The sequence below is a fragment of the Lissotriton vulgaris genome, chromosome 2_1 (genome assembly GCF_964263255.1).
Source record: "Lissotriton vulgaris chromosome 2_1, aLisVul1.2, whole genome shotgun sequence".
Taxonomy (NCBI): domain Eukaryota; kingdom Metazoa; phylum Chordata; class Amphibia; order Caudata; family Salamandridae; genus Lissotriton; species Lissotriton vulgaris.
The window spans coordinates 1,189,300,999-1,189,326,756 of NC_141687.1; the positions used below are offsets into that span (position 1 = coordinate 1,189,300,999).

General features: G+C 44.8%; 1 protein-coding gene across 4 annotated transcripts in view; it reads right to left on the minus strand.

Moving 5' to 3' along the window:
* The window catches only part of NFRKB (nuclear factor related to kappaB binding protein), a 988,461-nt gene that overhangs the window by 676,948 nt on the left and 285,755 nt on the right, over positions 1–25,758 (minus strand). For all 4 annotated transcript variants that reach the window (XM_086956902.1, XM_086956901.1, XM_086956903.1 and 1 more), the window contains one exon: positions 13,426–13,532. In XM_086956902.1, the coding sequence (XP_086813028.1) occupies positions 13,426–13,532 (107 nt within the window). The remainder of the gene's footprint in view (positions 1–13,425; positions 13,533–25,758) is intronic.

Below are 25,758 nucleotides of genomic sequence, written 5' to 3' on the forward strand. Positions count from 1 at the left end.
TTGGTTTGAATCGCTTATAATGTTCTTTTGAACTTGTTTGTAGGTGCTCCACAGGAGGCGTCTGACGTCCTGAGACACTTAAAATTGTAACTGAAAAACGTGCTCCTAATGAGACATTAGTTGCATCCCTGTAGGAACTACAGGGATGCAACTAATGTCTCATTAGGAGAACGTTTTTCAGCCACTGAAAGAGAGCCATTGCCTCTTTGATGGATAGTACTTTGTGCTGGAGTGAAGGCCCTCAGCCAACCTGCATGTATATTGACATCTATGAACTAAACCCTTCTTGATGGTAACAAAGACGATTTGGAGAAATTCAAAGACAAAGTCATGTGGAAGATGGATGAGAAAATGAGGACTGATTTGATCTGTATGTTCTCCCTAAGCAGCCTTTCAAGGTAATGTAATAATGTATACCTTCTGTAACTGGAGCTATGCAGGATCCAAAGTCCGCATCTTGAATTGGCAATTCTGATCTTGTGCAGTATCTCAAATTAAGTTTATGTGGCCCTAACAGTCTGCATCAAGAATTTTCTTCCTTGCTGGGAGGTATCTAGGAATTTTACCATTTGAATTGCTCTGCAGTATTCAAAGTTCGCACCACCCAACAAGGTTGAGTTCCTCTGATGAGCTTTAATGGAAGCAAAACGTCATGATGTCAGTAAAGTATTTAAGTAAAAATTGAGCTGTTTAAAATTGGAGAATACCTTCTGAACAATTGTGCAAGTGCAGAGCATACACCTTCTTTGTTATACACTCTACTTTATCTTGCTGTGTGAAAAAAATGTAAGGGTGTTTAGGTCCATGAGCACTGTGAACTAGAGGAGTCGCACAGTATCAACCTCAATCAAAAGATAATCATGATTTAGGTCCTCAGAATAACCCTAAATATTCTTCATGTAGCTGAACTTTCTAAGCAAATGTGACATTCAAAGGAAACACCTGCCTAGCGAAGACAGACCAAAAGGTACGGATGGGAGGATAGAAAGCTACTATCCACAGTATCAGAGGTAGTACAGATATAGGAAGTGGTTATACTGTGCATAGAGTCCAGGGGTTCCCCAGAAGTGTACAAAGTTCAACGCAAAACACAAAGTGGTCTATTAGTGGTAGTGTGAGCGAGCAGCCTTAGGCCTAACAAAGAGGAGTAGAAGACATTTTTTTGCATGGCTCAAGGGAGCCCCAGCTCGAAAACGTTTGAGAACCACTGCCTTAGCCTTCGGGCTTAGTTCAGAAGGAGTGTAAAGCAGCTTGTTTTACCAGAATGCAATCTTATAGTGTAGATGAAGTGAAAAAGAACCACACAAGGTATTTATAAAAAATATGAATTTAATATATAATAGTCTCTAATTCTCTACAAATTGTTCCTACCTGGAGATATGCACAATTAACGCAATACTTTGCAACTAAATTACGTAAATAGAACAAGATACACAGTGGACCCCGGGGGGACCAAACCGTTTACTAAGAAAGTAGTATAAGGCCACAACTCGGGTCTAGACAGGGTCGAGAGGACGCAGACGTGCTGGGGACCCAAGGAACCACCCAAGGGGAGTAGATAGGGACCCCATGGAGAGCATGTGCAGTGTGGGAACACCACTGCGTTCTCCATACAAATCAACATGTAATTCACGGTTGCAATTTTAAAGATTAAGGACCCTTCCCTGTGGAACCTGAAGAAACCCTGTGGAAGACAGAAGGTTGGAGAGCCACCCCACCGTAGATATCCTAGTACCCACATTACCTACACCAAGGATGCCGGGTGCATAGGTACGAATTGGTGTCAGAAACGCAGACAAACTCAATGGAGGACTTCAGGAAATGCCGCTGCTAGAAAAGGAGAAAGTGTCTGGTGGAATCCGAAGGTGGATTCAGGATGAGAAGTACCTTAAAGCAAAGGGGGCAGAGTCTATGTCCCTCAGGAGTGACTAGGAGATCTGGCAGACGAATGCTCACCGATGTCGGTGTTGCAGGAGAGTTGACGGTGACCTTGACTCTGTAGCAGTGAGGACATGGAGATGCTGAGGAAGACCAGGAGCTGTGCACGAGCTGTCCAATGTCATATGTCATGCACTGAGGGGTCAGTGTCCGTCAGAAGCACCAACAAACCTTGGCAACTGCAACCAATGTGGATGTCGAAGAAGGTGCAATGTCGGGACCAGCATGGTCCAGGGGACTCACCACAAGCAGGGGAGTCAGGGCAGGCCCTGAGCAATCAGAGGTGCCCAAAAGAAACAAAGGTGACCCTCAACAGGACCCAAAGGCCGGAGACACTGGAGTCGCTAGAGGACCTCGAGCAGCTCACCAAAATATGCAGACCACAGTGCAAGCAATGTGGTATGGACAAAGATTCTGGTCACTGGAGAAGCTTGAGTTTGGGGCTAGTTGGAGTCCAAAGATCTTGGTGGAGGGAAGCCAACAAGCCTTTGCAACAGCAAGTCGGCGCGGAGCACAGGGGTTCAGTTCCTGTGGCTCCCACAAGGGATACTGGCCTCAAACTTGGTGAGAGGGCAGGGCAGTACTTGAGAGCTGTGGAGAACCCCCACCTGTGCTGCAGGAGTCTGTAGGAGCTCAGGGTCAGCAGATCAGTCAGCTTGGTTGCAGTGCCTGCAGATGCAGGGAAGTGACTCCTTTACATCAAGGGAGATTCCTTCAAGTGTCTTGGATGCCCACAGGCCTTGGAAGGTTCCAATATGGTGCAGAGGCACAGACAATGCAGCAGGCTGAAAGGAGGACGGAGTGGAGCCCAAACTAAGTCCAGAGTGCCCAAACAGTAGAAGTTGAAGTAGTGTTTGAATTGAATCGTGTCCCACGACAAATCTAAGGACCCACCCTCCCTGTGACACGATACCTATTGTTCTGCCTTCCCCTGCTCAAGCTTGGCTCAGCAGTAGGAGGGCAGAATAGTGTCTCTGGTTGGCAGCAGCCATGCTGTGCTGTCCAGGTCTAGAAGACAGGTACCGGGAGCACTGAGAGCCGAACGGAGGGCTCTTCCAGTGCTTGAAATCATACCTCTCACACCGTTTACAGTTTGGGTGTATGATTCCAACATGTTTGATACCAAACATGATAGGATTTGTTGCAGGTGATTTCGAGATCGCCATCATGTAATTACGCTCTACCCCTATATAGAGTATATGGCTGCTTCACTTACAACCCAGGAGAATGGGCTCCATAGGCTGTTGGGGGGTCCTCCTCCTGCAGGGGCACCTTCACACTTAGAACCAAGCACAATGCCTTCAGGATTGCAAAGGCCTGCTATAGGGGTGACTTTTAGGTTAAGTGCAGTGACCCTAGATATTGGAAAGAAACAAATGGAGAGATAGGGAGATTGAGAAACTCTCTCTTATTCCCCGGTTTAAGGCTATATATCAACAGAAGAGAGGTTTACATATGTCTCAGAAGCCACAGAGACGGAGTCAAGTAAAGAATGTACCAACCAGCCCAATTTGGGAGGATAGGAAAGCCCTCACACACCGACCTAGTCAGTGTCATGCTTCATCATAGGGCCCCACCTCGGAGGTCGAGTACCTCCTTGGTGTGCTACGACGCCAGAAGACTGCGGAGCAGGTTTGTGTGATTAGGCGTGTAGTGAAAGATAAATTAAAAGTGTCTAATGGGTATCTCAAAAAAACTTTATTGATAGATCCCTATAGCACAATTAAAAATAGAACTTATGTGATTGAATTTAAAGCCAAGAGTAATGGATTGGTTTAATTCAAATTTGGATAGTCAGTCACAAACCTGCTCCGCAGTCTTCTGGCGGCGTAGCACACCAAGGAGGTACTCGACCTCCGAGGTGGGGCCCTATGATGAAGCAGGACACTGACTAGGTCGGTGTGGGAGGGCTTTCCTATCCTCCCAAATTGGGCTGGTTGGTACATTCTTTACTTGACTCCGCCTCTGTGGCTTCTGAGACATATGTAAACCTCTGTCATCAACAAAAGAGCGCCAAAGGAACACCAGTGAAAAACCCTATCTCGCAGTGAAAACAAGGTGAAAAATTACCTAAGATATGAATGGTCAATTAATTATATAAAGGGAAAAAGATGGAACCACCACCACATAGTGTCCCACCAGAAATATTGGCTTTCGAACAAGCCGTGGTCAAAGAGATTGAGTCCTTAGTACCACCTAATCCCTACAAAAATTTAACTTCGGGAGAATTCAAGGCGATAAGATCATTGCAGAACAACACCGAAATAGTCATAAAGAGTGCAGATAAGGGTGGAGGTGTAGTCATCCAACACAAAAAAGCTTATGACCTGGAGTGCAGACGCTTGTTAAACAATGAGACAAATTACATCTTACTGAGGGAAGACCCCACTGAAAGTCTCAAATCAGAAATCATTGAATTAGTTACTTCGGCAGAGTGCGAAGGCCTAATCACGAAGCAGGAAGCTGACTTCCTCACAACATCTGAAAGAAAAATTCCCTATTTCTATACCCTCCCCAAAACACACAAAGGGATTCTTCCACCCCCAGGAAGACCCATTGTCTCTGGTCTGGGTTCCCTGTTGGAACCTTTGTCCAAGTACTGTGATTTCTTTTTGAGACCAATAGTGGAATCTACTAGTACATACATCAAGGATACAAAAAGCCTATTGATGATGTTGAAATCAATAACTTTACCAGAAGGACAATGCTTCCTAGCTACATTGGATATAGAAAGCCTTTATACTTGCATTCCGCAAGATGCGACCATAGAGGTAATTGCCCACACACTTGACAACAGCACCTGGGATTACAGTACATCTAAATCCTTCGTGGTGGAGTGTGCCTCCTTGGCTCTCAAAAGGATTTTTCCAATACGAAATCAGGGAAACAGAGTCACAATTCAAAGCAACAGGATTCAAAAAGAGGTTAGATGAGCTAAATAAAGAGCTCAATGAATACAAAGATAACCTAATGCAATCTAAGGCTACTAAACTACAGAAAGATCAAAAGAAAGTTGACTTCGAAAAAGTATACCCATACTCCGCAGCATCCTATACTGCCCCGACCAAGAACGCAAGTAACACCAACTACTCGGACGATGATTCTTCCAATAGTAGTGGATCAAGTACTGACTCTTTCAACTCAAGGAAGAAAAGAGGCAACCGTGGTAACAGAACCAACAGAGGAAGGTCAGGCTACTAAACACAACACCAACAGTGGCAGGTTCCACCTCAAATGGGAATGAATCCCCATTCCTTCCCATACCAACAACCTCCATACCCTTTCATGGGTTGGAATCCAGGCTTCATGCCCCCAATGAACTTTCAAAACCAATATCGACCGCATTTTTTAGAGAGCGGCCGGAGGGGCAGAGGAAAAAGGCGGGGGAACAATCAAGTCTCCTGGGCAGAAGAAGATCCTGTATCGAATCACACACGGAGCAACAACCCACAACCCGGAACGAGCGGACTGTAAGTCTAGTTACCAACCTATCCAACAGGGTTTTAACACCTATTGAAACACAGGTCCTTGAAAAAGGCCTGGGATTTGTCCCTACATCCAGACCTGACAAATTTAAACTGCATAGCGAACTGTCAGGGTTCTTTCGCAAATTGAAGCTCAAGGCCTTCTTTGAAGGTAAAACTGATCCAAATGAGTCAGCCCGTAAAGGAGACACAGGTTTAAGACTAAATTCCAACTTTCTGCCCCCTCCACACACAGTGCCAGCAGCCATAACTGCCTTTGAAGAGGCAGTTTTCAAAGATCTTGAATCCTGCCAAAACCCAAAAACTTTTGGTAATTTCACCAAGCTAGAATACAAAGCTCTACAACAACTACAGAACGACACGAGCATTACCATAAAACCAGCTGACAAAGGTGGAGGTATAGTACTACAAAACACCGCCGACTATGAGAAGGTTTGTGAAGACTTGCTTCAAGATGTCAGGAACTACACACCCCTGACTACAGATCCTACGACCTATCTTACCAAAAAGATTAATACCCTGGTAAGACAGGCAGAAGAAAGAGGCCACATCTCCAAAAATGAAGCAGACTTTTTAGACAGCAGCAGTGATGTAATTCCGTATTTCTACACTCTGCCTAAAATGCATAAGAACAAGCTTCCACCTCCTGGTCGTCCCATAGTATCCGGAATTGGTTCACTGTTGGAACCCCTTTCCAGATTCTGTGATCATTTTCTAAAACCAATTGTGCAATCCACACCTACTTATTTGAAAGACACAAAAAGTCTATTACAACTCCTAACTGGTGTCACCTTTGCTGAGAACTCCATCACACTGGTAACATTAGATGTTGAAAGTCTCTACACCAGTATCCCACAGGACGATACCATCAAGGTCCTAGAGGCCTCACTGGATGCACTAGATTGGAACTACCAAACTCCGAAGCCATTCATCATCCAGTGCGCAACTATAGCACTAAAGGAGAATTTTGTTCTCCTTCAAAAACCAACTATTCCTTCAATGCTCGGGGACATCTATGGGCAGTACATTTGCCCCCAGTGTGGCCGGACTTTATGTGGCAGACTTTGAGTCCAAACATATTTTACCAACCTCCACCAATTTTGCTGCTTCCATACTATTATGGAAGCGCTACATTGATGACATTTTACTACTATGGACTGGTAGTGATAAAGACCTCCAACTATTCCTAGTTTGGATAAATACTCTTGATCACAATCTAAGATTTACTCACACTTCGAGCAAAACTGAAATCATTTTTCTGGATGTGGTAATCTCTGTTTCTGGTACAAGCCTTATCACAAGAAATCATTGCAAACCTACTGCGAAAAACAACGTACTTGAATTTACAAGCTTCCACCCTCGCCCGTTGAAGGAGAATCTTCCATACGGACAGTACCTCAGACTGAGACGAAATTGTAGCACCCTTGACAATTTCAAGGAACAAGCCTCAGAATTAACTGTACAACTACAAAACCGGGGCTACCCAGACTCAATTCTCAACAAAGGGTTCAAAGGGGCAAGAAATCAACCAAGAAGTGCTCTGTTGGAAGATAAACCAATCGCCCCAGACAAAATACCTCTCACATGTGTCACAACCTTTAATAGCTTGTCAAACATTATGAAAAAAACAATCAATAAGCACTGGAAGATCATCAAGTCTGCCAAAAGAGATTGGGAAAAGCCTCTATTTTCTTTCAAAAAAGGTCGTAGCCTTAAGGACGCTTTGGTCCATACTCGCCCTAAAGAAAAAATCCCTCCTAAAATCCCATCAATCACAGAGGCTTGGGGCTTACCACAAATCACAGGACATTACCCATGCACAGATTGTAGTGTATGTCATTTGACAGAGACCTCGAGAACACTTAATCTGGAAGAAGGCAAAGTATGGAGGCAGATGTCACACACTAACTGTAACTCAATGAACGTGGTGTACCTAATCACGTGTCCATGTGCCCTCAGATATATAGGCATGACTACTCGCAAAATCAAACAGCGGATTTGTGAACACCGTAGCAATATTAGGTGTAAAAAAACAACCACAAAGCTCAGCAGACCCTTTCTTGCCAGCAATCACACGACTAATGACATGAGATGGACGATCATCGAAACAGTCACCGGCACAAACAACATTACGAACAGGCTGTTTGAAAAAGAACAACAGTGGGTTTACCGTCTTGGTACTAATGTTGAAGGACTGAACGATGATATTCCTTGGAACACAGTCCTCAGACACTGAACCTAACCTGTTCTAGACCAAGGCTACCCTCTGTCATATGCTTTCACTCTCGCTCCTGAGATATGAGACACCACACTTATAGGTTGTAAAAAATCTATATGTGTTCACCCCCACACGTGGGGCAAACACATCTGCTCCATAGAGTAAGATGTACAACTAATAATATAGGGGATAACACATCTGCTTCATTGGTTAAGATGTATAATCAATGTTTACCCTTCTATTCATCGCAATTGCCAAGATCAATATACTATTAACGACCCAGATGTCTTGGTAACTTGTTCCAATCTATTGGGCTCTGTATTAACATAACACAGATAGGAATGATGCGGTCTACCTACACTGAATACCAAGTATGTTCAGCAAACCTTGCTAAGACGGCGTACCTGATATCAATAGTCATGGAGTAGTGGGGACGACTTATATGTTGGCTCGCTATGCTTGGTTTCCGATATCTGTACACTGCACATTTATTCTTTCTGTTGCACACCACTCTTCCAATTTATATGCACTTATTTTCGTGCTTAATTGGTAATATATGCTGAATTCTGTAGTATTTGACATCCGCTAACCCTTCTGTTAATTGTGACCTATAATTCAACAGGTATCCATAGTAACTCCCATTTGCCAAACTCGGATTGGATCCAACATCCAAGCCTCGTTTCTACCATAGTAACGCATGCGCGAGATGCGTCTTACGCTCTCCAAGCCTCTATCTCAACCAGGCTATGCTCACCAGGAAGCGGGCTCAATAACACCATCAGCCGCTTTCCAACAGGTATCCATGGCAACATTCACTTGCCATTTCGGACTGGACCTGTGATCCAAGCCTCTTCTCTGCGAAGTTAGCGCATGCGCAGGACGCATCTTACGCGCTCCAAGCCTCGCTCCCAATCAGGCCATGCCCACCAGGAAGCGGGCTCGATAGCACAACCTCCCTTTAAATAACATCGATTGACCGGGCTCTGGATCGCCGGGGTCCGGTCGAGAGCTTAAGCTAGGTGCTGACGAGGGTAGCGAACGCTGAGGGCGTAAGTCTGCTTCATCTGCCCGTGGAACGCGCTACATTCACTAATGGAAGACGCTACTACAAGATCTGAGCTAAGTAACAAGCTAACTGACGGCTCTCCTGTCTGATTCATTTTCTGTTTACAGGATGTGCCAGGGACGTTTCTACCCCCCTCCCGAGACCCATGGTGCATTTAGCGCCAAATTTTAAAGTGAGAATAACTTCTGATATGGCTTTATACACATGAGTAGGTCACCCGACCTTTGGTCCATTGATTTCTCATAGTGTTAACCATCACCTAGCCATTTTTAACCTCCCCATTCCATATGTGTATTTTTACACAGTTTTAGTACTGCTGTACAGCACTGTTTGGCACCTCACTTCCTACTGTTAGTGGTATAATCCTCCTTGGGGTTATATGGATGGTGTTAACTTGAGTGTTAATTAACAGACACTGCATCGCCACTTTACGGAGCACCTTAAGACAGATCATTAAATTCATACTCTTTATTGACAACATGTCCATTTTGTATGTCTGTTTGTGTCTGTCTTTTCTTTCCCGCAGGTGCAGATATATCCTAATTCAGGATTTTTGGGATGTGACAATTGTCCACCCTCCCTTTTTTGCACTTTTTCACTTTTTTCTTTTTCACTTTCACGTCCTCAGGTAGGGTGGATGATTAGAGAATCCATACCACCGGGGTTACACTAGTCCTGACGAATGCCGAGGTAAATTCAAACCATTTAAAGGCTGAAACATGTTGACTGACTATCCAAATTTGAATTAAACCAATCCATTACTCTTGGCTTTAAATTCAATCACATAAGTTCTACTTTTAATTGTGCTATAGGGATCTATCAATAAAGTTTTTTTGAGATACCCATTAGACACTTTTAATTTATCTTTCACTACACGCCTAATCACACAAACCTGCTCCGCAGTCTTCTGGCGTCGTAGCACACCAAGGAGGTACTCGACCTCCGAGGTGGGGCCCTATGATGAAGCATGACACTGACTAGGTCGGTGTGTGAGGGCTTTCCTATCCTCCCAAATTGGGCTGGTTGGTACATTCTTTACTTGACTCCGTCTCTGTGGCTTCTGAGACATATGTAAACCTCTCTTCTGTTGATATATAGCCTAGATATTGGAAACCTATATCTTTCGTAAGTGGTGCAAGCACCAGCTTACACAGGCTACATTGGCAGGCCTGTAGTTACAGTTTGAATGGTCTCCCATGGATGGCATAATGCATGCTTCTGCCCATGGGGGACCTCTGGGGTACCTTAGTACCATATACTGGGGACTGACCACGGACCCCAGGATCCAATCTGGGATGTACCCAAGTACAGAACATTAAGATTTAATGGAGAAAGAAGAGAGACTGGGGTCCTGATTAGCAGGATCCCAGTCAGACTATTCAAAAACAGCTTAGCACCAGGCAAAAAGTGGGGGTAACCACACAAGCAGATCCTACTTTCCTACACAGTGCTAGCTGGCATGGCATACAGGAAATGTGCCATGTCGACTTTGTTGTTTTTACTGCACCAAGGCAAGCAAGCTGCAGTGGTAGTCAGCAAGGCGTAGGTGAAGTGTCCTTACGGGACCCTCTTCACTCCCAATGCCATAGGTACTGTTTACTAGTAAGTAAGTATCTTTTATTGTTTGATTGATTAAAATCCTACAATAATACGAATTCATATAATAATCCATTGTATACAATTATAAAACAACAAATCTTTAAAATTCTGTACATCTTTGACTGAACTACATACGATAAAATTCATTACATTAAAAATTTACAAAATATGATAATTAGTTTTCTGTTTTATGCTCATCTTATTTTTTCCATACTTTCATTAACATTTTTACCAACTCAGAGTATATTGTCTGAAGAAAAAGATAGTATCAATGCCTGTCTACACGTTCTTACTCCTCGGTCATTAAATAGTTTCTTTAGTGTAGTCACTCTTTCGTTTTTCAATTCAGGACAGAGACACAATAGATGGATAATATTTTCCTCCCCAGATTTAAACAGCCTACATAATGTGTCCTTTTCTAGTTTTTTCCACGGAGGTAAATGGCATAATCTCAGTAATACACCAAATCGCGCTTTAATAAAAATGTGTTTATTTTTTAGCGACCATGGCGTATACAAGTATTGCTGTACCTTCTTTTTTGAGAAAGCATTTATTATGGGCCATGCATGTTTGCTTTTTACAAATATGTCTTTGTCCCTTATAAACGATAAGTGATCTGTTTTATTAATAGTTTTTTTAAATGATTCCCTAGTTATGGTAGTATCCCAAATCGACCTAACCTCAAATTCTTCTAGTGCCGCGTCTAGATATTTCCAGGCCGATGATTTCCTATTTCCACTAATGTCTTTCTATAGTAACTGGGACATTAGGTTGTCTTGGTCGTTTTTTATTCTGTTCCATACTTTAATTGCTTGTCCTTTTCTTGCATACAGCTGATTATTTAGTCCAAATTCCAGCCTAACTTGTGCTTGTGATGCATTATTAGGCAGGTGAAAAGGGGTCTTGAAGGTTTTTGAGACAGCATTGTTGATGGTAACTGCGTCTTTTCCATTTAAAGCCTCACTGCCGTATGTTAGAGAAGGTAGCAATGTAGCTGATGTCACCTTTAGGAAGGGGCAATACGTTTGTCGCTAAATGATTTTAGGATAGTCCTAAATGCAGCTGTCAAAGCATTTGCTTTCCTATAAATATCAAGTTTTTGAGGGAAAACATTTCCATTATCGTTAAATAAGACACCCAAATTTCTATAAGTTTCTACTTGTTCTAATTGCAGCTTTCCCAGAAACCATTTGGATTTGTGTTTCAGCCTTGAGTTTTTTGTAATCACCATAACTTTATATTTTGTTTCATTTATTACCATCCTATTTTCTCTTAAATACTCAAATATTTGTGCTATTAACCGTTGTAAGCCCACTTTTGTATTACTTAAAAGTACAACATCATCTGCATATAGTAAATTTGATATATGTTTGTCAGCAAGTTTAGGTGGATAAACATATATATCATTCAGTGCATCTGTCAAATCTGCTAAGAACAGGTTAAAGAGTAATGGGGCCAATACGCACCCTTGCTTTAGACCTGTTGTTGGTATTTCGTTAGTTAGTGTCCAACCATCCCCCATCCGCACTCTGACCCAAGTATAAGTATGTAGGAGACGAATCAACTTTAGTAGTGGGGGTGGGATCCCTCGCTTTTGTAACTTTTCCCACAGACGTTCTCTATCCACACAATCGAAAGCCGATTTAAAGTCGACAAAGCATAAGTACAAAGGTTGTTTTGTAAAAATTGCTTTGTACATTAATACAGATAGGGAAAAAATATTGGTAGCTGTTCCTAGGCCCTTAATAAATCCTGTTTGATTTGGCGGGAGAATGTGATTGTCCTTTACCCAGATAAACTTGACAACAGTATCCCCGCGAACAGTTTAGCGTCTGTATCTTGTAGTGTTATTAGATGGTAGTTCTCAGGCAGGGCCCCATTTCCTGTTTACTAGAGACTTACGGGGGCCTGAAGGGCCAACTGTGGAATTGTTCTTAGGGAAGGAGCCGCGGCACAGGGGACCAGGTTGGCAGTAACCCTGTACACTACAATCGAAACAACATCAATGTCCAGGCAAAAATTGAGGGCTAACCATGTCAAAAGAGGCGCTTTCCCACCACAGAGATCAAAAGTAGGATGTTTTCACACTCCAGAATTTGGCAGGGAAAGAGAAAGGTAGGGTTACATACTCTCTCCATCCATCCATGTGAGCAGCTCAGTGACAGGTGTCTGCATGTAGCAGGACTGGTAGGCACAAAACGTAGGTCACAGTAGAGTATTTAGCTGGTGCCGGTACCTCTTGTTTCCTGCCCTTTTTTCCCTTTGGTGCCTGCTTATTTGAGTCCAGAGGCAAAAGGGGGTCCATAAAAAAATCTAGCCTCCATTCCATATTGCAAGACCAGCCTTCAAAACCTGGTGTTTTTCTTCTTCATAACGCACAGACTTAAGAGGTGTTGGAAAACACATGCTCATGTTCTGCATACATATCAGACCGTTCTTCACAGATCTTGCCTTTATGGTTTTCATAGAGTGCAACATGCATTGAATGGTTGTCGTCCAGGAAAGATACACAGTATGAGTGAAAGCCATCCACTGCAACCTTTTGGGGGCAAAGCACACATTATTAGAGAAGGGGCTGTTGTAGCAACAAGATGCCATGCTAAAGAATTAGAAAGTAGGAAATGGCAGGGTGGGCCCTCTGGCGGGGAACATTGGAATGAGAGAAATGAGTTCCAGTCCACTCAAGCTGCAGAAAAATCAGCACTATAGAGAGTGCTCACCCCCACATAATAAACACAAGGATGCGTGCTAATAGGCGCACACACCTTTGCAAATGAGGCACTGAGAGGCGAATAACAAGGTGGTAAGGTACCAACTGGTTTAAAGTGAACCATAATGTCAGAGTAACTAAATCCCAACTCAAAACGTCTGGACAAACAAAGTGACAGGAAGTGCATGATATGCATTAGTACACAATAAATTCTTATGACTGCAGACAACACCTTTAAATGTGTGTGCTTGTACAGATGCACACAAGATTTCAGCCAGTCAGGCATTAATCCAATATAGTAAAATATACAGTGCCAGAAACTGAAGATGGAAAACCAAGTGTGTCAATAGGTAGTTTAATATGAATAGTCTGGAAACAGATTAGATTGATACTACCTTCACTCTCTCACCTGTGCACTTGTGACATCTGGGGCGAGGAACTGTGAATCTTTTAGTAGTTCGCAGATCTCAGCACGAGTCCCTTCTCCATTTGGGAGACGGGCAGCTGCATCACGTACTGGGTGGGATAGAGAAAAAAAAGGTGGGTTAAATATTACATGTGGGAGCAATCTAGGGCATCTCTCAAAAATTTCCAGTAAAATTCAAGTCTTTCCACTCCATCCTGTTTCAGAGATCAATCCATACACTCTAAACTGGGATCAACCTCAGTAATTTCTTATGAACTAAGTTTGACAATACAATCTTCACCTGCATCTTTTAAGCTACAAATTTTCTGTTGCCAATTTGCCGCTTTTATGCCCACACGCATGCAGCGGTTTGTTTTTTCTGTTCCTTTTGCATTTCAGTCCTTATTTATGCTCTATCATATTCAGTGTCTCGTGAAGATGCTAATTGACTGTTAAATGTTCTTTTTCATCGACCCTCAGCATGAGCAATGGTTCATCAAAATGACAGGGGTTGCATAAGTGAAGATACACACCCTTTGACCTCTGATGACTTCAATGTGTCACCAATGCTTCTTAATCTCCTTTTTTACTCAGAAGGGACTAAGGATAGGGCAAGGCATGTCAACAACAGAAAGTAAACATGGCGCTTACAGATCGTGCTTGCTTTCTATTCTTTCAGCTGCCTAGATGACAGCAGAGTTAGGAAGGGCAGTGAGTGGGTACCAAGAGACAGCAAAGAGTGGCATCTGCTACTGTGAGCTATCCCTAAACAAAGGTCTAGATACTTTGAGGAAACGAAGCTCATAACAAACAGCACACTTATGTATGGTCACCCATCAAACGTAGCATCAATGGGCAACAAGTCATATCACTGATAGGATGGTTTGTCGAATGTGATAAACACCCACCCCACTCTTCATCTCTGTCCTTTCAGAAGGTGGAAAAGTGACTGGACGCAATCTAGAAGAAACCAGCAACCATGCTTACTTTCAGGTAGCCAAAACAACATTACTTCGCCTGTCTATCTCCCCTCTCTGGTCTCTGCTTCTCTGGATCATGTATCCCCATTGCAGGCTGGCAGGAAATGCTCCAGTGCAAAAACTGCTGTGACGCCAATGCTGTGCATGCTATGGAGTGTTGAAATTGCTGTGGCTGCAAACAGGAGGACATCCCTCAACATGACAAATGGAAAAAGGCGGGGAAGAGTGCCAACCAACACAGGCATTTTCATTCAGGACATGCAACAGAAAGGACAGACAAATAGCTAGCCCATTAAAAAAGGATGTGAGCCAGAAATATGCACAAAGTACCTATGATGCTACTTGGCACACAAGTAAGTATCTTAATTGTGTGCTAACTAGCATCACAGCAACTTTGTACCAACAAAAGTAAGGAAAAGTCCCTTTACAAAAAAGAAGGAACGGCGCTCAACACAAACCACTTAGCTACTCTTGAAAGGTTTTCCATTGAACTAAGGCTAAAAAGATCATTTCTGCAAAAAGCATTTGGCCACTGCGGAAGCACACATTAAATGGTAGCTGTAAATTGCATTTATACAGCACTTATTACCCATGAGGAGGAATTGATTTGCTTTGCGAGTAGCACTCTACTTCAAAAGTCAAGGTTAGAGGTAATTAGGTAGAAAATGAGTATTATGTGAGTCATTTTTCATGTAGGATTAGTTGTGTTATGCTTGCACTCTTGAGATCTCATGTATGTACTTTAGAGTTTTGAAGAGGGACAGATTAATTAAAAAAAAAAAAAAATTCAATAAGGCGCTTCTCCAGTTAGAGCATGGATTTCAAGAACTCTTCTTAGGGAAGTTATAGCCTGGAGGAACGCTACCTTCCAAGAGAGGAACTGCAGAAGACAAGAATTCAGTGGTTCAAAAGGTGTGGAATTTAGTCTACTGAGAACAACATTACAATTCCACCAAGGTACTGATGGTGTACAGGGTTGAAGGATTATGTTACCTACCCAGTAAGCATCTGTTTTTGGCATGTAGAACTGTAGATTCACATGCTTTCCATACTCCTGCCATCTATTGTTCAGTCCAGAAGTTTGCAAATCGTTTTTCTTCGAAGAAGTCTTTCCAGTCACGAGGCAAGGTGACTCCTCTTTTCGGTGATAGTGCGCATGGGCATCAACTCAATTGTTAGATTGCTTTCCAGCAAGAGGGTGAGAATGGAGTAAATAAACGTAGTACATGTAAATAATGGGAAATTCTACAATAACAGGTGTCCGGGGAGGGCGCTTGTGAATCTACAACTCTACATGCCAAGAACCGATGCTTACTGGGTAAGTAACATAATCCGTTCGAGGTGCGTGTGCTGTAGATACACTTGCTTTGCATAGACTTTGTATCAGTATTCTGCCAAAGCGGTGGCTAACCAGTAGATGTTGCAGTTGTCTGAAAAAGTGTCTTTAGCGCTACTTGCCCTGCATTGGCTTGTTGATGTGCTGAAACATCTACACAATAGTGTTTGGTAAATGTATGTGGAGTAGACCATGTTTCTGCTTTACAAATGTCAACTCTATAAATGTTACCTAAAAAGGCCATTAATGCCCCTATTTTGCGAGTGGAATGCGCTCTAGGGGGTATAAAGTTATTTTAGCTTTTGGATAGCAAGTTTGAATTCATTTAACAATCCATCGTGAAATACCAGATTTAGAGATAGGATTGCCTGTGTGAGGTGGAGCAAAAGCAACAAACAGTTGCTTTGTCTCACGTAACTGTTATGTCCTCTCAATATAGTACAATAACACTCTTCTGATATCAAGTGTGTGAAAAGCCCGTTCTGCTACAGAATCAGGTTTAGGGAAGAACACAGGTAACTCAACCGATTTGTTAATATGAAAAGCAGAAACTACTTTAGGGAGGAACTTTGGATAGGTGCAAAGAACTACCCAAACTTTGTTGAGCTGAAAGATTAAGGTTGATGCCTGCAGTTCTCCAACTCTCCTTAATGATGTGATTGCAATGAGAAATGCAACCTTGCATGAAAGGAACTGTAAAGGACAATTATGTAACGATTCAAAGGGTGGTCCCATAGGTCTTGATAGTACAATGTTATGGTTCCCCACTGTTGCCAGAGGTATTCTGGGTGGTATTACTCTCTTTAAGCCCTCCATAAAGGCTTTAATGACAGGAACTTTGAACAAGGATAAATGCTGTTCTGAAAATACGCCGTCATTGCTGCAAGGTGCAAGCAAATAGAAGTGTAAGCTAGACCAGTTTGATGTAGGTGCAAAAGGTAACAAATAATGTTTTGAACAGAAGCATCCAGAGAATTAATTGTGTTGTTGTTACAATAGACTACAAATTGTTTCCACTTTACTGCATTACACGCTCTAGTAGTGGGCTTTCTTGCTTCTTTTAGAATAGTCAGAAAGTCTGATGGCAAGTTTAAATATCCAAACTCTATTATTCCAGGAGCCAAATTGCTAAGTTGAGCTCCTTGGGATTTGGATGCCTGAATTCACCATGGTTCTGAGTGAGAAAGCTGAAGGTGAGATGCAGCTTTTGATGTGGAACTACTATTTGTGGAAATCCCCATTGTTGAAAGTATGGAAGGAGAACGTAGGGATTAAGTTCCCACTCATGTATTTGCTGCCTCTTTCTGCTGAGGAGATCGGCAATCTGATTGTTTCCTCCTGGAAGGTACTCGGCCAGAAGATGAATCCTGAGATTGATTGCCCAGCTCCAAGTGCTCTGAGGGAGGCATGACAGTTGGAGTGTGTGTCCTTGTTTTTGTATATAGTACATAGCTGTCCTGTTGTCCGTGTGGACTAGAACAACTTTGCCTATGAGATGAGACTGAAAAGCTTTCAGCGCTAGAAATACTGCTAGAAGCTCTAGATAGTTGATGTGGGGATGTTTGTGCTTGTTGTTGAAGAGACCCTGGATTGTGTAATCGTGGAGATGGGCACCCCAACCTGTAAGAGATGCGTCGTTTTTAAAAAATCTGTATAAGAGGGTGGATGGAAGGGCCGCCCATTGGATACATTTTGTGGGATCCACCACTACAGAGCGATGGGTGCGGCTGTCTACCAACACTAGATCGGTTAATTGAACCCTGTGACTGATTCCACTGACGTGCTAAGCAGTCTTGTAGAGGACGCATGTGTAGTCTTGCATGGGGCCCTACTGCAACGCATGACACAGTCATCATAGACATTTGTGTTACGTGCTGGCTTTGATGAGCCAGTCATCCAGGTACAGGAAGACGTGAATGTGTTGTCTTCTGAGGTGAGCTGCCACTACTGCAAGGCATTTTGTAAAGACTCTGGGAGCAGTAGTTACTCCGAATGGGAGTACTTTGAATCAGTAATGTTTGCCTGCTATTACAAATCTGAGGTATTTGCAAAGCTGGATGAATTGGAATGTGAAAGTATTCGTCTTTTAAGTCCAGTGTAGACATAAAATCGCCTTGCTGTAAAAGTGGAAGCAACTGTTAAAGCATTACCATATGGAAGTGTTCTGACAGTAAGTACTGGTTTAACATTTTGAGATCCAGAATCGGTCTTAAGGAGCCATCCTTCTTGGGGAATAGAAAAAAGAGAGAGTAAACCCCTGAACCTTGGTACTGTAATGGAATTGGTTCTATGGCACCCTTTAGTAAGAGCGATTGCACTTTTTGTTTGAGTAACGTAAGTGGTCTGGCAAATGTTTGTGAGAGTGAGGTGGAATGTTTAAAGGGTTGGTAGTGAGCTCCAGGCAATAACCATGTTGGAGAAGTCCTTTTATCCAGTTGTCGGTTGTTATGAACTGCCAAATGGGGAGAAACTTTTGACGACTTCCCCTGACTGGTGTTAAGTAATCGGGGGAAGTTTGGGCAAGTCAATGCTTATTGGGGGAAGCGGTGTTACGGGGTGTGGCGCCATTACCCCTACCTTTGGAGTTGTTTCCTCAAAACCCTCCTCTATAGAAACCTCCAAAGGAAGAGGATTGAGTGTTGCCTTTGTAAGGTGAAGGATTCGGGTCTGAGGTTATGGTTTTAGACCCTGCCCGATAAAAGGAGCGGCGATAGGAGCCTCTAGTTGAAGGAGACTGGAGTGCTCCCATGGACTTTGCCACTTCAGTCTCCTTTTTCATCTTTTCAAGAACCTGGTCGACCTCTGGACCAAAAAGATGTTCCTTGTCAAAGGGGGTATTTATGATAAACTGTTGGACTTCAGGTTTAAACTCGGAAATCCTAAGCCATGCATGCCTTTTAAGGAGAATGCTGGTATTAATTTTGCTAGCTATGGTGTCAGCAGCGTCTAGAGCACACCTAATTGAAGAGTTAGAAATTAGTTTGCTATCTCGAACCAATTCTTGAGCTTTAGCCTTGTGTTCTTCCTGGAGATATTGGAGAAGTTGCTCCATTTCATCCCAGTGTGCCCAGTCGTACCTAGCTAGTAGGCCCTGTGTATTTGCGATTCACAACTGATTGGAGGCTTGAGCAGCTACACATTTTCCTGAAGCATCTATGAGCTTAGATTCTTTGTCTGGAGGTCTTTGAACTCCAGATCTATCTCGTGCTCCAAATCAGACTCTGGAACGGAGAAGGCTTCATCTTCTTCTGCCGCAGATGCCTCGATGTCTTCATGCTCAGACTATTCACAAAATATATCTGGAGCGTGTTCTAAACCTTGGTGCTGCATTTCACGACATCGAGTCCGACGATCGCAGAGTCATTTTGTACCAGTACGATTTACAAGAGTCGCAGTCTTCTTCCTTGTGCTCCGTAGACAAGGTCAAGTTAAACACTTGATGTGAGTCGGTGCGAGGGTACTAAGCGTGGCACCAAGGACAGAATTTTAATGGACTCCATTCCATTGACACAAGGCTGGACTGACGCGTTAAGGTAGGAAGGTTACCCACAAACTTTTCAATTGAAAGTGAAGGATTTGTTGACCGAAACAATACATGGAGAAGTGTGGAAATGCGTACGAAATGATACTGTTGAGGGTACAATGGATTGTGCACCGAGGGGAACCTGAAGAACAGTTTTGAATTGGAGCGCAGCAATACACGTCCAAACATGATGGCAGAAAAAAACAATCTAACAATGGAGTCGATGCCCATGCGCACAATCACCAAAAGGAGGAGTCACCTTACCCCGAGACTGAAAAGACTTCTTCGAAGAAAAACAACATGGAAACATCCGGACCCAGCACTAGATGGCAGGAGTATGCAAAGCATGTGTATCTACAGCACACATGCCTCGAAATAGTTCTTTTTAGTCCTTCCATGTAGAAAGCTGGCTCTGTATATACTATACCAAAGTGAGGTATAGTGTGCGCAGAATCCAGTGGAACCCAAAAGGTAGGCAGATGTAAAGTTATATAGTACCTCACTCTCTATTTGTGGTAGTGTGGTCGAGCAGTAAGGCAGTATCAGAGGACAGTGTTAAGCATTTGTTGTACCCACTCAGTCAGCAAAAGAATTCACTCACTCAAAGACTGAACTTCAGACCAATTGTTTTTGTATAATCATAATATTTTAGTTATGTTATGTCCTAGAACCAAGCAAGCCGGGCACAGGGAAGTGATCAATACTTTGCAGTAAATATACAGTTGTAATACAGTTTTGGATTGCAATGGTATATGCACTTTGTTTTGACTTACAGTATTGTTTCAGAAAAATGTAATGCTTTGTAAATACATTACATAGACTTGAATGGGATTTTCAGTAAAATACCAGGTAAGCTACTTTGTAGATTACTTTTCCTACTCAGAGTAGTATACCTGGATTCTGGAACATTTCCTGCAAAGAGGTAAGAAAAATCGTTTTTGTTAAATAGCACAATTTTAAAGAATTTCTTTAGGTTTTTCAAACTCCACACTTAAAAACTTTTCCAAGAAAAACAGTCAATGTTATCCTATGAAGGAAAATAGTGTTATCGGTGGTGGGAGTTGAGGTTCTGGGGTAGACTCAGGGGTCCCCCAGGGTCAGGGATGCACTCTTGTTACACCCTAAGCAGCACTAGGGTGGCCGGATGCAGAGTGGTGAGGCCCAATGCTATCCAATGGGTGATAGGGGGCCACCCGTTGGTGGCTGCTGACGAGTAGGCCACAAGGTTGTGGGAGCCAAGCTACTCCTGCTAGGTACAGGGCAAAGGGGGATCCAGTTTAGCACACAATGTGCACCTGCAGCAGCGCGGGGACTGCTGGGTGCAGGGTGCTGTTTTGGCGTAGGGTGCCCTGTTGTTTTCAATGGGGATTTTCGATTTTGGTTTCCAGCAGCAGGCTCGGTCCAGCAAGGCTTTCGAGAGAAACCAACAAATGGGCAGTTAAGTTGGAGGGCTAGGGGACGTAGGTGCACCTCAGGCTTTTTCACCAGGGTACAGGGCGGCTAGATGCAGGGGTGTCATCGGAGGTCAGATAGATATCACCTTTCGGGGACACTCTCGGTAAAGGGGGGGGGGTTGGGGGGGAAGTTCTCCGTTCAGAGGCTGCCGGCGACGTCCGGGAGTCCTGGAGGGGTCAACTCATGGTGGATTTGGACTCTGGAGCGCTGGGGGACCTCGCTGGGACAGTGGGATACTCGAAACAGGGCCGTAGGCGACGGGTGCAGTGGTGGTTTCAGGCGTCAGGTTTCTTTTTCTTCAGCAGGCTCGGAGTCTTTCTTTGGCATTTCTTCTGAACAGAGCTGCTGTTCACAAGAGATCTGGTCTTTGTTGAAGGCCGTCAGTCCTCCCAGGGGTTCTGGAGGTCGCTGGCTGCAGGAAAAGACGATTTTTGGCGCAGGATCTCTGGAAACGGTAGACGGGCAGGTAGTGCTGGGGCCAAGTCAGTTGTTCTGTGCAGTCTCATCTACTGAGAGTCTTCTTTCGTCCTTTTTCTTCTTAGGTTCCGAAATCTGCCTTCTTAGTTCAGGGCTGCCCCCTAAATACAGTATTTAGGGGGGATTTTAGGGGTCTCGAAGTCAGTAGCCAATGGGCTACTGACCTTAGGGTGACTACACCCTTGGTGTGCTCACCCCATGTGGGGGAGTGAGCACAATCCCCAATCCTGATTGGGGAGTGCCTGCCATGTGCAAGACGGCGGGCACCGAAGAGTGGGCTTCACCTTGCCTCCCCCACCTGAGGAACGGAGTTGGCAGAGGTGGGCACACCTTCTGGGCTGGCTAGTTTTTACCACCGTCTTCCCGCCGAAAAGGAGGGTAGACAGGAAGGGGGCCTGCTACTGATAGCAAGAGAGGCTGGGGGTCGCATTACAAAGGATGCCAGGCCTTAGAAGCTCCTCTGCCACAGATGGCTCTTCCTGGCCTGGGGGAGGTGTGAACACCTCCGCCCAGGAAAGGTTTTGTTTCTGGGCTCAGGGAGCGAAGGCTCCCACCCTAGTGGTCCAGAACGAATATGCTACTTACCAGTATGCATCTGTTCTTGGCATGTAGGGCTGCTGACATTCATATCTGTGCATAGATCGCCGCCTAGTGTTGGGTCCGGATGATCGCACACTGTTGTCCTGGAAGAGTCTTCGAAGTATCACAAGATAGGTGGCTCCTCCCCTGGACTACAGTGCGCATGGGCATCGACTCCATCCCCAGATTGTTTTTAGCCATTGTGGCCAAGATGGAGTGAAACTACGTGAATGATGACCATGCCAGAAGTATGTGTGAATGCTGCAGCCGCTACAGGCACCGGGGAGGAGGGCGGGCGATATGAATGTCAGCAGCCCTACATGCCAAGAACAGATGCATACTGGTAAGTAGCATATTCGGTTCGAGGAATTTGGGCTGCTGAATTCATATCTGTGCATAGAATACATAGCAGTCCCTCCATTAACGGCGGCCGCCCGTGCCAGCTGCAGCAGTTAGGAAAAGTGTTTTTAGAACAGCCTGCCCTACAGCTGCCTGCTGTTTGGAGTGCACATCAACACAGTAATGTTTTGTAAATGTGTGTGTGGTAGACCATGTGGCTGCTCTACATATGTCTTCCAAAGGAATATTTCCAAGGAAAGCCATGGAGGCCCCCAACTTTGGGTGGAGTGGGCCCGCGGTGGAATGGTGAGAGTGCGCTTGGCTTTCTGATAGCAGATCTGAATACATTTAACGATCCACCTGGCTATACTAGCCTTGGAAATGGGGTTACCTTTGTGTTGTGGCGCAAAGGCAACAAATAGTTGTTTAGTCTTCCGAAAATCTTTGGTCCTATCAATGTAGTACATTAGGGCCCTTTTTACGTCAAGTGTGTGGAGCATTCTCTCCGCAAGTGACTCTGGATTTTGGAAGAACACAGGTAGTTCTATAGTCTGGTTGATATGGAACTGAGAAACTACCTTAGGAAGGAATTTAGGGTTAGTGCGAAGCACCACCCTGTTGGAATGAATCTGAATAAATGGCTCTTGGATAGTTAGTGCCTGGAGTTCACTAACTCGTCGTAGCGACGTAATCGCTATAAGGAAAGCCACTTTCCATGTCAAGAACTGAATCTCGCAGGAATGCAGTGGTTCAAAAGGGGGACCCATCAGCCTGGTGAGGACCACATTGAGGTTCCACTCGGGAGCTGGTGGCGTCCGTGGAGGAATGACTCGTTTGAGTCCTTCCAGAAAGGCTTTAATGGCAGGCACCCTGAAAAGTGAGGGGTGATGTCTGTTTTGGAGATAAGCAGCCATTGCGGATAAATATATACGAATGGAAGCAAAGGCCAGATTACATTTGTACAGATGTAAGAGATAACAAATGATGTTTTGAATAGATGCATCCAGCGGGTTAATGTTGTGGTCTGCACAATAAATGACAAACCGCTTCCACTTCGCCACATAGCATACTCTGGTGGTGGGCTTCCTTGCCTCCCGGATGATGTCCATACAGTCAGGAGGTAAGTTGAGGTAGCCAAACTCTAAGACCTCAGGTGCCAGATCGCCAGGTTGAGCTGTTGCGGATCTGGATGCTGAATGTCGCCATGGCTCTGAGTCAAAAGCCTGGGTGTGAGGCGCAGCCTTTGATGCGGTACCACGGACAGTTCCAGAAACGTGGTGTACCATGGTTGGCGAGCCCACGTCGGAGCAACCAGGATGAGAGTCATCGAGTGCTGCTTCAGCTTGCGTGCCACCAGCGGTATTAGAGGTGCTGGGGGAAAAGCGTACGCAAATTTGCCTGACCAGTTCATCCATATCGCATTGCCTTGCGAGTGTGGGTGTGGAAACCTGGCGGCAAAGCTTCGGCATTTTGCGTTCTCCTTTGTGGCGAACAGGTCTATCTCTGGATGACCCCACCTTTGGAAGTACGGGTGGAGTACTGATGGATGTTTCTCCCACTCGTGCATTTGGTGGCTGTACCTGCTGAGCAGGTCCGCCATCTGATTGTCCTTGCCTGGGAGGTGTTCTGCCATGAGGAAGATGTTTCTCTGAATGGCCCACTTCCACATGCTCTGAGCCAGATAAGACAACTGTGGAGAGTGTGTTGCTCCCTGTTTCTGAATGTAGTACATGGCCGTCATGTTGTCCGTCCGGATCAACACGACCTTGTTGCACAGATGTACTTTGAAGGCTTTCATTGCCGTGAAGATCGCCATCAGTTCTAGAACATTGATGTGCATCTTCCTTTGCTGTGGTGTCCATAGTCCCTGCACAGTGTAGTGGAGTACATGAGCTCCCCATCCCTGGAGAGAAGCGTCCATCGTCAGAATGATCTGTGGCACAGGCTCTTGGAACGGTCGTCCCTTGCAAAGGTTTTGTGGATTCCACCAATGCAGAGAGTTGTATGCCCGACCGCTCACCAATACTAGGTCTTCCAACTGTCCGTGAGCCTGAGTCCACTGACGTGCTAAGCACTCCTGAAGTGGACGCATATGTAGTCTCGCGTGCAGGACTATGGAGATGCAGGAGGCCATCATGCCTATCAACTGCATGAACACTCGCGCTGGAAGCGAGTGTTGAGGTCTGAATTTTTGTATCAGCGATTGAATGCTGCTGACCCTCACTGAATTCGGCTGTGCTGTGGCTGCAAGAGTGTTTATCGTCGCACCCAGATACTGCCGTATGTGGGCGGGTTGCAGGTGGGACTTTGGGTAATTCAGTGAGAATCCCAGATCGTGAAGAAGGTGAATGGTGTGGGACATGTGGGCGGCACACTGCTGGGCCGACTTTGCCTGGATGAACCAGTCGTCCAGATAAGGGTAGACGTGAATGTTTTGTCTCCTCAGGTGTGCCGCCACCGTCGCCAGTCACTTTGTAAACACCCTGGGTGCCGTGGTGACCCCGAAAGGCAGAACCTTGAACTGGTAATCTTGGTTGTGGATGGTGAACCGGAGGTATTTTTTGTGTGACGGGTGTAGCGGAATATGAAAATATGCATCCTTCAGATCTAAAGTTGCGAGAAAATCCCCCTGACTGAGCAACGGTAGGACTTGCTGCAGGGTCAGCATGTGAAAGTGCTCCGATAGGATGTACTTATTGAGGGGTCTGAGGTCCAATATGGGTCTGAGGGACCCGTCCTTTTTTGGTATTAAGAAGTACAGTGAGTAAACTCCTGTGCCTCTTTCTTTCACAGGCACAAGCTCGATTGCCCCTTTTTGCAGCATGACGAGGACCTCCTGCTGCAATAAGTGGAAATGCTCGACAGACATAGGACGGTGTCTTGGGGCTATGTTGGGTGAGTGGATGTTAACTCCAGACAATAACCGTACTGTATAAGCTGTGTGACCCACCTGTCTGTGGTGATGGACTTCCAGACTGGCAGGAACTGTTGAAGTCTCCCCCCGACAGGTGTTGCGTGGTCGGGGGGCAGTGACAAGGCGTCACTGTTTGTTAGTGGCGGAGGATCTGGAGTTGTTGTTTCCACGACCTCTGCCTTTGGCGCTGTTTCCACGATATCCACCTTGACTCTGTTTGGTGTATGTGGTCTGCGTGCCGCCTTTATAGTACTGTGTGGTTTGGGAGGGCTGGCCTCTGGAAACACCTCTAGTGCTTGAGCGACGAAAAGAACCACCCCTGAACTGCTGGGACTGCAGAGCCCCCATGGACTTAGCAGTTTCAGTGTCCTTTTTGATTTTCTCCAAGGTGGTGTCCACCTCTGGGCCAAATAGATAATCAGGGTTTACTGTGTGATTGAGAATGGTGGTCTGTATCTCCGTCTTGAATCCTGAGATTCTGAGCCAGGCATGTCGTCTCAGCATGACACTAGTGTTAATAGCTCTGGCCGCGGTGTCTGCCGCGTCCAGTGCACATTTAATAGAAGCATTTGATATGAGCTTCCCCTCTTGGACGAGCATCTCAGCTGCCTCTTTGTATTTGTATGGCAGGTGCTGTAACAGGGTCTCCAGTGTGTCGTAATGTGCCCTGTCATACCTGGCTAGAAGTGCTTGTGTATTTGAAATGCGCCAGATATTGGCCGCTTGAGCTGCC